Source organism: Meles meles, chromosome 1 (genome assembly GCF_922984935.1).
Source record: "Meles meles chromosome 1, mMelMel3.1 paternal haplotype, whole genome shotgun sequence".
Taxonomy (NCBI): domain Eukaryota; kingdom Metazoa; phylum Chordata; class Mammalia; order Carnivora; family Mustelidae; genus Meles; species Meles meles.
Genome location: NC_060066.1, coordinates 195,791,342 through 195,804,306, shown reverse-complemented (window position 1 = coordinate 195,804,306; position 12,965 = coordinate 195,791,342). Strand labels below are relative to the sequence as shown.

The 12,965-nt window shown below is 44.6% G+C and overlaps 1 protein-coding gene across 1 annotated transcript in view; it reads right to left on the bottom strand.

The window, feature by feature from the left end:
• Window positions 1-470: 470 nt before the first annotated feature.
• Window positions 471-12,965, bottom strand: part of TAF12 (TATA-box binding protein associated factor 12) — a 37,411-nt gene continuing 24,916 nt past the window's right edge. Inside the window, exons 4-6 of the mRNA XM_046015657.1 lie at window positions 9,112-9,226; window positions 2,551-2,639; window positions 471-946 (exon numbers count right to left, since the gene is read on the bottom strand). Coding sequence (XP_045871613.1) covers window positions 911-946; window positions 2,551-2,639; window positions 9,112-9,226 — 240 coding nt within the window. The 3' untranslated portion in view covers window positions 471-910. The remainder of the gene's footprint in view (window positions 947-2,550; window positions 2,640-9,111; window positions 9,227-12,965) is intronic.

The window sequence follows — 12,965 nt, the reverse complement described above, 5'->3', positions numbered from 1 at the left end:
TCAGTTTGGGGTTCACGAGAGACGGTCACTCTGCCCCATTGTTAGGGCAGAGAAACTGGACTCAAACTTCTACTGATGGTATGGCCTTCCTTGGAGTAAAATAATAGAAAAATTCCTGGGTTTTTTTCCTCCGTAAAGAAATGGCTAATGTGGGGCACCTGGGTGGCTCAGTGGGTTAAGCTGCTGCCTTTGGCTCAGGTCATGATCTCAGCATCCTGGGATCGAGCCCCGCATCGGGCTCTCTGCTCAGCAGGGAGCCTGCTTCCCTCTCTCTCTCTCTCTCTGCCTGCCTCTCTGCCTACTTGTGATCTCTCTCTGTCAAATAAACAAAATCTTTGAAAAAAAAAAAAAGAAAGAAAGAAATGGCTAATGGTGCTGCCACCTGCTGACAGAGACCGACATCCAGCCTTGCTTGTCCTTTTAACTGCCTCTGGCCTTTCAAAGGCTGTAAGCCATGTACCCTGCGTCTCTCGATTAATAACTTCTTTATTCTGGAAAAGCAAATGAAAGTCATATTCATATAAACACTGACATTACAAAGTACAGGGAGAGGGGGAAGGGAGAAGGAAACACAAACCTCTACAAATCCTGCTAATACTGTCTCACCAAACAAGACCATAATGCTTTGTCCCATATTCAATCACTTATATAATAAACCACAAATAAAATCTTCTCTGGAAGATACATCGTTCCTCTTTGAGACGGCAGGGAAAAGGGACCGGAAGTTGGGGGAGGAGGCTTTATTCTTTTGGCAGATCCTCTCAGTCATTATAGATATTGCTGCACTGTTAATAAAAAATATATGCTTCTCTGTAAAGCATTAAAAAAAAAATCCAAAGATGAGATGGCTGAGGTCTCAGCTCAAGTATCTCCAAATACATTGTTGTCCATTCCCTGACCTTCCCATGTGTTATTTCTTGGTTGTTTTCCGGATCAATGCCATTCTCTGAAAGAAGAGTGAAATAACCAATTACACAGCTTAGAGTCAGGAACTTTCCCTGTCACCCACGTGGGGCACAGACTATACCACAGGCTGGAGCCCTGGGAACCTACCCGCACAGGGCAGCTCAGCAGACTCCTTTGAGCCTGACAGCAGTCTTCAGGGCCCCAGGTGATGTTTAGATAACCTAGTGGACCCATTTCATTGACCAAAAGACCCAAACTGCTGTAGGTCAGCAGAATGGCAAAAAAGTGAAAAACAGAAGATGACAGTTCTTGCCTTTTGGGGACTTAGAGGACAAGCCATCAAAGCCTGTGTTTTCCAGACTCCCCCAGCCTAATGTGAGGATGAAGAAAACAGGGAAGGGGACTGTGTCAAGCCTGTGGCCACACATAAAAGGGAGCTGACATTTCACACAAGACGACCTACAATGACGCGAACGGACACTAACAGTTTACACGACAACCCATCAGGGGAACATTCAGGTCATGGGTTTCAAATTTTACTATTACCACCCACTGGCCGAATTACTGATCTGCTTTGCTTACTTTTTTTTTTTTTTTTTTTAAGATTTTATTTATTTGACAGACACAGATCACAAGTAGGCAGAGAGGCACGCAGAGGGTCGGGGGGAAGGAGGTTCCCTGCTGAGCAGGGAGCCCCATGCAGAGTTTGATCCCAGTTTTGATGCCCTGAGCTGAAGGCAGAGGCTTAACCCACTGAGCCACCCAGGCGCCCCTCTGCTTACTCTTTTGACCAAGAGATTGTCCTAATACTATGATACTTGCTGAGAGATAGATAGATAAAGCTGAAAGTGGATTAATTAGGAAACGAGCCAAAATGACCAGTCTGGAGGGACTCCCTTCTGAAGAATACTATGGTCCTTTGATTCAAACTACTGGTGGCTTCCCTGTAAGGGCTTCCTTTGTGAGGTCTGTAAACACATACACTCTAGAGATCCCAGGCTATGGACAAGCAAGGGACACTCAGCCAGAACCACACAATGTGCCCATCAAGCTTGAAAAAAGCTCACTTTTCAAATCGGAGCCACCAGTTAAATTAAGACTTTGTCAAAAGGAAGCCATCATTGCATTAGACCGATGACAGGGCCAACTTGTTGCACAGTCGAAGCGGAGTTAGGTTCTCGTACTGACCCCTCAGGTCTGCAGTCACAGGGACTGAGAACTAAGGGCAAGCTGGGACAGAGGCCAGAAGGCCTGGCACAGCAGCCTGGGTGCTACCTTCCAGCACAAGTATGGCCTATCTCTCTTTCAATCAGCCACAACACAGAGATTTCATCAGGGAGAAGTGGAGGGGGTGAGTTCTACTCATATTAGAAGAAGCTACCATGAACAGCTTTAAGTGACACCCATCAGGGTCAAGAGAAAAAGCTGAGACCCCATGTGGGAACAGCAGAGAACCACAGAAGTAAATGACTGTTCTCCCGTGGAGCCCTGCTGCCTCCTGCCCTCTCTGATCTTTGGTCCAGGGAGCAGAGCCTCCTGTGTGGAGGAAGTGACAAGTGCAGGGACCGTAACCATGTGCACTCCCTCAGAGACACAGTTCAAGGGATGGGCCGTGGCTGCCTTGGGGTTCAGACGCCTCCTCACCTGTTTGTGGGCCTCTGTGGTGCAAGCCTTTTTGTAGGGTCGGATTTCTTCAGAGCCAAATCCTGGGATCCACATGTTCCACTGGCGTTCTGCAAGGAAGAGGCCAGCACAGAGATAAGGGGACAGGAAAGGCAGCATCGGGGTGCAGTGTGACCCTTAGACAAAGGTCAAGGAGGACTCATCTGAGCGATCAACCGTAGTAATGAACAGCACCCTGCAGACGGGTTCTATGGAATACATATGGGGGAATCCCATGTGGTGCTTCCAAGACACTGGAACTTCCAGTGACTTTTGGAACTTCCAGGAACTTTCCAGTTGCCTCCAAGGCTTTAAATGACACCAATCGACCTCTGTGCAAAGACAAAGGAGTAACTGAGTCCAGGCTGTGAGTGCTGAGCCCTCAGATTTCCATGCAGCTCCACAGAAGAGGAAACGCCTGTTTCTTCAGTTGACTTTTTTTTTTTTTAAAGATTTTTATTATTTATTTATTTGACAGAGATCACAAGTAGGCAGAGAGAGAGGAGGAAGCAGGCTCCCTGCTGAGCAGAGAGCCAGATGCGGGGCTCGATCCCAGAACCCTGTGATCATGACCTGAGCCGAAGGCAGAGGCTTAACCCACTGAGCTACCCAGGCGCCCCGACTTTTTTTTTTTTTTTAAAGCAGGTTCCATGTCCAACGTGGGGCTCAAACTCATGATGCCAAGATCGAGTCACACACTCCACCGTCTGAGCCAGCCAGGTGCCCCTTCAGTTGTCTTTTTTTTTTTTTTTTTTAAAGATTTTATTTATTTGAGAGAGGGAGCAAAAGAGCACAAGCAGGGGGAGCAGCAGAGGGAGAGGGAGAAGCAGGCTCCCCACTTAGTAGGGAGCCCATCGTGGGACTCGATCCCAGGACCCTGGGATCATGACCTGAACAGAAGGCACGCAGGTATCCCCCTCCCCTTCAGTTGTCTTACTCCTATGTTTAAAGTCACCCCTCTCAAACCCAAAGGAAGAGGAGGAACAGAAAGGCATTCCTAGTATTCGGGAGTTAAGGGCAGAGTCCCAGCTCTGCTGCTTCTGCTGTGGGGCTGGAGGACGCTGGGTCTCGGTTTCTTCAGCTTTACGTGGCAGTTCACAACTGTGTAATAACCACCTCACAGGGTGGCTGAGAGCATTCAAGGTCATAATGCAATCCCAGAGCCTGGGATAAAGGCACAGAGATACGGATATAGACATGGGTTATGTCCACACCACAGCCCTGTGTCCCGCTGCCAGTGGGTATGATCATTCCTGTGAGAGTGTCACTGAAACTTCCAACAAGGCAGAGATTCTGATTATTCGACTATGTCAGTAATCACCATAGCTACATGGACCCCCCAGCCACAAATAAAAGTGTGTTACACTCTAAGTATATAAAAAATAATACTTACACAAGATTATTTAGGGAATAAGTCTACTCAAAAGGAGTTACATACTTTATCATACTCCCCTAAAGCCCTGAAAACACTTGTTTTACAAATCTGTTTTGTTCTAAGTCAAATTGAATATTAGTGGTTTTCTAGTTATACTTTGTCTCTCATGTAGTAACTATTGGGTGAATGAATGATTCATGTTTGGGTCTAGAGAATTTTATATATAGCTCTCCTCCAATTTTTTTTTTTTAAGATTTTATTTATTTGTCAGAGAGAGCGAGAGAGAGAGAGCACAAGCATGGGGAGGGGCAGAAAGAGAAGCAGGTTCCCCGCTGGGCAAGGAGTCCAATGTGGGACTCAATCCCAGAACCCCAGGATCAAGGCCTGAGCCAAAGGCAGATGCTTTTTTTTTTTTTTTAAGATTTTATTTATTTATTTGACAGAGAGAGAGATCACACGTAAGCAGGGAGGCAGGCAGAGAGAGAGAAAGAGAGAGGAGGAAGCAGGCTCCCTACTGAGCAGAGAACCCGATGTGGGGCTCGATCCCAGGACCCTGAGATCATGACCTGAGCTGAAGGCAGAGGCTTTAACCCACTGAGCCACCCAGGCGCCCCTCTTCCAATATTTCTTTGAAAATAAAAATCCTAAAGCCTTCTGCTAATAATATCTGTTGTCAGTACTTGAAAGTAACACTGAAATTATTCTTTGGGAATTAAACTTTACAACCCACACAAAGTGGCTCAGGATATGGATCTGCAGAGTCTCTTTAAGAAAGAGCATAATGGGGTGTCTGGCTCAGTCGGTGGAAAGTGTGACTCTTGATCTCAGGGTTATGAGTTTGAGCCCCACACTGGGCATAGAGATTACATAAAATAAATCTTATGGGCCTCTGGGTGGTACAGTCAGTTGAGTGACTCACTCTTGGTTTGGGCTCAGGTCGTGATGTCCAGGTCATGGAACTGAATCCTGGGCTGGGTTCTGCACTTAGCAGGGAATGTCCTTAGACTTCCTCTCCCTCTGCCCCACCCCACCTGGTGCACTCTCTCTCTCTCTCTCTCAAATAAATAAATGAATAAATCCCGGGCACCTGGATGGCTCAATTGGTTAGGTGTCCAACTCTTGGTTTCAGCGGAGGTCATGATCTCAGGGTTAAGGGATTGAGCCCACATCCAGTGCACATTCAGTGCAGGGTCTACTTAAGATTCTCTCCCTTTCCCTCTCTCTGTTCGTTCTCTCTCCAAAATAAATAAATTTTAAAAATCTTAAAAGAGATTAAAATTGGGGTGCCTAGATGGCTCAGTGGGTTAAAGCCTCTGCCTTCAGCTCGGGTCATGATCCCAGGGTCCTGGCATCGAGCCCCACATCGGGCTCTCTGCTCAGCAGGGAGCCTACTTCCTCCTCTCTATCTCTCTCTGCCTGCCTTTCTCCCTACTTGTGATCTCTATCTGTCAAACAAATAAATAAAAAATCTTAAAAAAAATAAAGGATTAAAATAAATAAATCTTTAAAAAAACATAAAAAATTTTTAAATCTTAAAAAAAAGGTCGCAGGGCACCTGGGTGGCTCAGTGGATTAAGCCTCTGCCTTCGGCTCAGGTCATGATCTCAGGGTCCTGGGATCGAGCCCTGCATCAGGCTCTCTGCTCAATAGGGAGCCTGTCTCCCCCTCTCTCTCTGCCTGCCTGTCCACCTACTTGTTATCTGTCAAGTAAATAAATAAAATCTTCAAAAAAAAAAAGGTCGCTACCAGGCAAGAATGCACACATGTTAAGTATGTGTAGCAAAATATTTAAATATGCATTTTTAAAAGATTTATTTATTTGAGAGAGAGCACGAGCTGGGGAGAGGGGCTTCAGGAGAGGGAGAAGCAGCCTGATCCCAGGACCCCCCAGGTCATGACCTGAGCCGAAGGCAGATGCTTAACCAACTGAGCCACCCAGATGTTCCTAAATGCGTATGTATTTATATTTTATATAATATTAATGTAATAGCAACAACAATCATTTAGTGACTAAAAGGTATAGTGAAAATGTGTGGCATAAAGCAGCATTGTACAAAGTATTCCATGTACATTATGTCATTGAATGTCCACATTTCTCAAGACTGTCCATCAGAAAGGGAGCTTAGTCCATTAAGCAAGTGTAGGAAATTGGGTCAGAAGCAAACCCGGCTGTACCCATTCCAGTCTGTCACAAGAGGTAGTATCCAGAGTTTCCAGCCCCACTGGCAAGCCTATCTTTGTTGGGGGTGGTGGTGTGGAACAGATGTAGGTGGTCTAATGCCATTGAATACCAGGTTCCCTAATTCCCTATGCTCCAAACCATTGCCCCCTGAGCAATCTCCCGATTATGACTCAGCCTCCATTAGGCATACTACAGAAGCTATCCTGGCCATGCAGACTTATGAGTATTCTTGTCACTGTGATAATTACTCCTCACCCTTAATGAATAAACTAATATTCCAATTTTAATTTCAATAATTAAAATACAAAATATTTTAAAAACAGAATGCTAAGCTCTAAAGTAATATAATCTGTTGTGTGTGGGGATTTTGTGGCAAAATATACATAAAATTTACCATTTTAACCATGTTTTTGGTTTTGTTTTATATTTTTTAAAATTTTTATTACCATATAATGTATTATTTGCCCCAGGGGTACAAGGTCTGTGAATCATCAGGCTTACACATTTCACAGCACTCACCATAGCATATACCGTCCCCAATGTCCATAACCCAACCACCCTCTGCCTAACCCCCTCCCCCTGGCATCCCTCAGTTTGTTTAGTGAAATTAAGAGTCTCTTATGGTTTGTCTCCCTCCCGATCCCGTCTTGTTTCATTTTTTCCTTCCCTACTTCCAACACCCCCACCCTGCCTCTCAAATTCCTCATATCAGAGAGCATTTTAACCATTTTTAAGTACACAGTTCAGTGGCATTCAGCACATTCACATTGTTGTGCAACCATCATCACCAACCATCTCTAAAACATTTTCATCATCTCAAACTGAAACTCTGGGGGCCCCTGGGTGGCTCAGTGGGTTAAGCCTCTGCCTTCAGCTCAGGTCATGATCTCAGGGTCCTGGGATCGAGCCCCGCATTGGGCTCTCTGCTCAGCAAGGAGCCTGCTTCCCCCCTTCTCTCTCTCTGCCTGCCTCTCTGCCTACTTGTGATCTCTGTCAAATAAATAAATAAAATCTTTAAAAAGAAAAAGGGGGGTACTGCAGAAAGGGAACTCCTGGGTGGTTCAGTCATTAAATGTCTGCCTTTGGCTCAGGTCATGATCCCAGGGTCCTGGGATCGAGTCCCACATCCAGCTCCTTGCTTGGCAGAGAACCTGCTCTCTCTCTCCCTCTGCCTGCCACTCTTCCTGCTTGTGCTCTCTTTCTGTCAAATGGATAAAAATCTTTAAAAAGAAAAAAAAAAGAGACTGCAGAGAGGGGGAGACCTGTGGAGTCCCAGGTTGGTTTTTTGTTTGTTTTTTTCAAGATTTATTTGAGAGAGAGAACGAAAGAGAGCAGGAGTGGGAGGGGCAGAAGGAGAGGGAGAGAGAATCTCAAGCAGGCTCCTTACTAAGCCTAACTCTGGGCTTAATCTCACAATCATGAGATTACAACCTGCGCCAGAACCAAGAGTCGGACAGTTAACTGACTGCACCACCCAGGCGCCCCTGGAATTCCGTTTTTTGGTAATTTCTAGCTCCAGTATCAGACTTGGATATGGTGAAACTCTGTTATAGGTCAAACTGTGTCCCTCAAAAAAGACACGTTTAAGTCCTAACCCCCAGTATTTCAGAATATACTGGAAACAGGGTTACTGCAGATATGATTAATTACGATGTGGTTGTTTCAGGAGTAGGGTGGTAGGGTGGGCCCTTAATCCCATATGACTGGCATCCTACAGGAGGAGAAGAGACAGAGAGAGGGACACATGCAGGGGAGAAGGCCACGTGAAGGCCGAGGCACAGAGAGAGTGATGCAGCTATATGCAGAGAACGCCAAGGACTACTAGCCACCCCCAGCACCTAGAAAAAGGCAAGGATGGCTTCTTCATAGGAGCACTGGAGGGATCGTGGATTTTTGGCATCCAGAACAGTGAGAGAACACGTTTGGTTGTTTTAACCTCCCTAGTGTGTGGCGCTTTGTTATAGCAGCCCTAGGAAATGAATACATCTTCCTTCAAAACAATCTCAGCCCAAGGTACCACCTGACTTTAATTACATGAGAGACAGGACTCTCTCAGCAGGACTCCCTAGCTAAGCCCCGTCAAGCCCCAGACACCTGAACAAAATAAACGACTGTTACTGTTTTAAGCCACTGTTATCGTTTTAAGTTTGTTATCTAATAATAGATAATTGGAATATCTGTCCTGTTATTAATACCAGCAACATTAACCAGCAGCATTAAACACCAAGACTCCCAGTACCTCCCCCTTTCTGTCACTGGGAAGGAAGCCTTTCAGTAATTATTCATGGGCTGATCTATACTGAATCCTGTAATATCTTCTGCCTCATTCAGTTGGCCTGATTATCTTCATACTCACAAGACTGTTCACTTTCTTCTGAGCACACTGTAACCAATGCAGATGGGGGGCTTACTCATTTCCCAAGTGATGATGGTTATCAATGTTAGACAAGTGTCTCAGAAAAACCAAGCTTGAATTTAGTGTATCTTAAGTTAAAAAACGGAATATAGAATTATATGTACATTATGATTATAATTTTAGGGAGAAATGGATAAACAGGCTAAAAACTGCAAGAGAAAAACTACTATTTAAATGTTGGAGACATAATAGTTACCTTTACAAAACTCTTACTTTGTGCCAGGCCCCAAGCCGGTGACCTGACAAATGTAACCCATAATTCTCATGATCACCCTGTAAGGATGATATTATGATCTCCGCTTTACAAATGTGGAGGAAACAGGCTCTGAGAGAAAGTTAGGAGGAAGGACAAGGTGATACAGATAGAAAGTGGCAAACCCAATGCCTGGGCTCACTCTCCTGACCATGGATAGATTTCTCTTCTCTGTGTGATGCTACCATTGAACAAATACATCCATTCCGGAGCCCCCAAAAGTCTAATCCTGACATAAAAGTTCCTCTGACTACCTGTTCCTGGTGGTCCTGGAGGAGCAGTAGTGTGGATGCCTCAGGGAGGAACAGACAACATACCTAAATGCAGCTGGACATCCTTCACCTCCAGGGTGCTGGACTTGCGATGCCGAGCGAGCTGGCAGGCTGCCGTCACCACACTCTCAATAAAATCATCAGCAATCTGCAGCAGCATCTGGGGAAGACAAAAGTGGGGGAGAGTAACCATGACATTGGCAGAGCAGGCTCCTGTTGCTGAGACAACTCTGTCTGCTGGAATCACATATTTAGTCAGGCAGTCTATTAGAAGGCCTGGAATCAGCATTTGGGCTAAGGTGAGGACAAGGAGGAGTGAGGACAACACTAGAAACACATCAACTCATTAAGCAGGTTGAGTGCAACTCACAAGTTTCTGAGGACGTTACTCTCTGTACTTTCTACCTAGAGAGATCAACCAGTGCAATCCCTCACCCTCGTATTTTCTTTAGAATTAGGTGGGAAAACAAAAGTGAATCATTATACTTCCTCATTCACAGTCTCCTAAAGCATTTTTATTTCCATTAATCTCACCAAGACCTTATACTAATCCTGTAAAAAAGTGGGGCATGGACTTTATCCTCCTTATATACAGAAGGGTGCTAACTCATGGCCATACAAATGCTAAGCAGTGGAACCAGGATTTGACGACTTCGAGGTTCCATGTCTGAAACCTGGGTTCTTTCCACTTCATTATCAATTATCCTGGACTACATGAAGAGTAAAGTCACAATTCTGAAGTTAAAAATCTACTAAAACTTGGAATTCTCATCACTCAGTACGTTCCCCATGGCTTCCTCTGCTAACCAAAAATAAAATAAAATTACAACCACAGATAGACATTACTTATTCTGCTAGTCCATTACCACATTGTCATCTTTCCGATGAAACCAAACGGATACCATCAAATGGAGAGATTCCTTCCTTCCTTCCTTCTCTCTCTCCCCCTTTCTCTCTCTCTCTCTTAGTAGCTCTAGGCATGCCTCGATGGCTAAGTTGGCTGGGCATCTGTCTGCCTTTGGCTCAGGTCATGATCCCAGGGTCTTGGGATCAAGTCCCGAGTCACTGGGCTCCCTTTGGCAGGGAGCCTGCTTCTGCCTCTCCTCTGCCCCTTTCCCCTGCTTATGTTCTCTCTCACATGCTCTGTCCCTCTTAAATAAATGAATACAATCTTGAAAAGAACGAAAAAAGTAAGGTCTATGCCCAACATGGGGCTTGAATTCACTCCCCCAAGACCAAGAGTCGCATGCTCTAGCAACTGAGCCAGCCAAGCACACCCTAATGGAGAGATTTTTTTCTTTCTTTTTTTTTTTTTTAAGATTTTATTTATTTATTTGACAGAGAGAGAAAGATCTCAAGTAGGCAGAGAGACAGGCAGAGGGGGAGGGGGAAACTTCTCCCTGCTGAGCAGAGAGCCTGATGTGGGACTCTATCCCACGACCCCGAGATCATGACTTGAGCCAAAGACAGAGGCTTTAACCCACTGAGCCACCCAGGCGCCCGAGAGATTTCTGATTAAACATGGCAGATCAACTCCAAAAATGACCTCCTCTCCTTTCCTAAATGCACTAAAATAACAGTAAAGGAAAAAAAGACATATAAATCCACAAAGACAATAAGAACAGGAGAAAAAAGCTTAATAGATAAGAGAATCCAATAAGCTTTTAAAGGAATTTTTTTGCCAAAGAGGTAATAGCGGAAAAGTGGGATCTGACCTAGCAGACGGAAGGTACAACACAAGTGCCCACTGAAGGGACACCAATGAGATTTAACTTGATTTGCCCCCTGCAATCCCTAAAAGATCCAGGTTCTGGGAGTACCATTTACCACAGAAGACTGGGCTGAGGCATGGGACTAAAAACTGAGAAATTACTCTGTGTCTATACACAGACTAGTCCCCATGCCCCCACACTCCAGAAACAGCCAAGAGACTCCTCCCCACATATACCTGACCCAGAACACAGCAGTTTATTCTCTAGAGAACTGAACAGGCATGGCTCTGGATTAGAATACACCGGACACAGCAGGGGACACACACAGCCTCCTTCTCTTGCGTTTCTGCCAGCATATCAGAAGCTAGAGATAAACCCTGCAGGAAAGAAGCCTGGAGGATTTTTCTCTGGAGACGCCAAACAACTCCAGAGAAAAGACATACAGATGCTGACACGTAGAGAATTCCCCATAAGAAGGCTGACTTGTGGATAAATTATTCTGAAGTGAAGCCAGTGCTTTGCTAAAACTGGATGAGTGGAGCTCACAAAAGCCAATTAATTATATGCCTTTCTTCACAATCTTGAATTCAGAAACATGTTGATAGCTTAAAATAGGGCCTATTGGGAATATTTACACCATAGAAATTAGGGAATGTTCAAAATTATGGTCTTTCTCTCCACAGAGTTGGTTGCTAAACATTTACCAGTACATTACTGAGTGAAGCCCATCAGTTAGTAAGTAAGTTCTGTTTCGAATCAGGTTTTCAGTGGCTCACTCTTTAAGAACAGATAGTCAAGAACACCAAACATGTGAAGAAAATCTCTAACACTAAAAAGAAAATAAACCAAAGGAGAAAAAAGGGCCCCAGAGGACACGAAGATAATGCAGGGAAAAGAAGAAAAGGTCAAAAAATGTAATTCCTCAGAGAGAAAGGTAAGAAAAGATATCACAACGAAAAGTAAACAACAGAGTGGCTTGGGGATAAAAAGGACCAATTAGGGGCACCTGGCTGGCTCAGTCAGTACCGTGTACAATTCTTGATATCCGGGTTGTGAGTTCAAGCCCCATGGTGGGTGTAGAGATTACTTACTTACACAATCTTAAGGGAAAAAAAAAAAAAAGACCAACTAGTCAACAAGAAAACATTATAGAAATTAAAATTTTTGTGTCAACGACAACAATAACAACAAAACTTAAAAGGTTTAGAAGATAAACTAAGGAAAATCTCCCTAGCAAGTAGAACTTAAAATTTCAAGAAAAGAGGGACACCTGGGTGGCTCAGTCAGTTAAGCATCTGCCTTCATCTGAGTCATGATCTGGGGGTCCTGGAATCAAGTCCCATATCAGGCTTCTTGGTCAGCAGGGAGCCTGCTTGAATATTCTTTTCCTGTTCCCCTTCCCCTGCCCCTGCTCATGCGAGTTCTCTCTCTTAAATAAATAAATCTTTTTAAAAAAAGGAAGAGTAAACACTGAGCAGAACTCATCAAAAAACTAAGAAAATGGAAATCTCACACACTGCTGATAAGAATGTAAAAGGGTGCAGCACTTTGGAAAAACAAGCAGTTCCTCAAAGGAAAAACACGGTTACCACATGACTCCAAGAAATACTATCAAGAAAGATGAAAGCATATTTCCACACAAAAATGCATACAGGAGGGGCGCCTGGGTAGCTCGGAGGGTTAAGCCTCTGCCTTCAGCTCAGGTCATGGTCTCAGGGTCCTGGGATCGAGCCCCGCATTGGGCGCTCTGCTCAGCGGAGAGCCTGCTTCCTCCTCCTCTCTCTCTCTATTTGTGATCTCTGTCTGTCAAATGAATAAATAAAATCTTTTAAAAAAAAATGTATACATGAGGGGCACCTGGGTGGCTCAGCTGTTAAGTGGCTGCCTTCAGCTCAGGTCATGATCCCAGAGTCCTGGGATTGAGCCCCACAATGCACTCCCTGCTCAGCAGGAAGCCTGCTTCTCCCTCTCCTACTCCCCCTGCTTGTGTTCCGTCTCTTGCTATGTCCCCCTCTGTCAAATAAATAAATAAAATCTTAAAAAAGAAATATGTACACGAATAAAAAAAAAAGAAAAAGAAAAAACATAAAATTTGCAAGTGAATGTTCACGCAACATTATTCATAATAACCAAAAAGTGGATACAACCCATCAACCGATGAATGGCTAAACAAAATACAGTATGTCC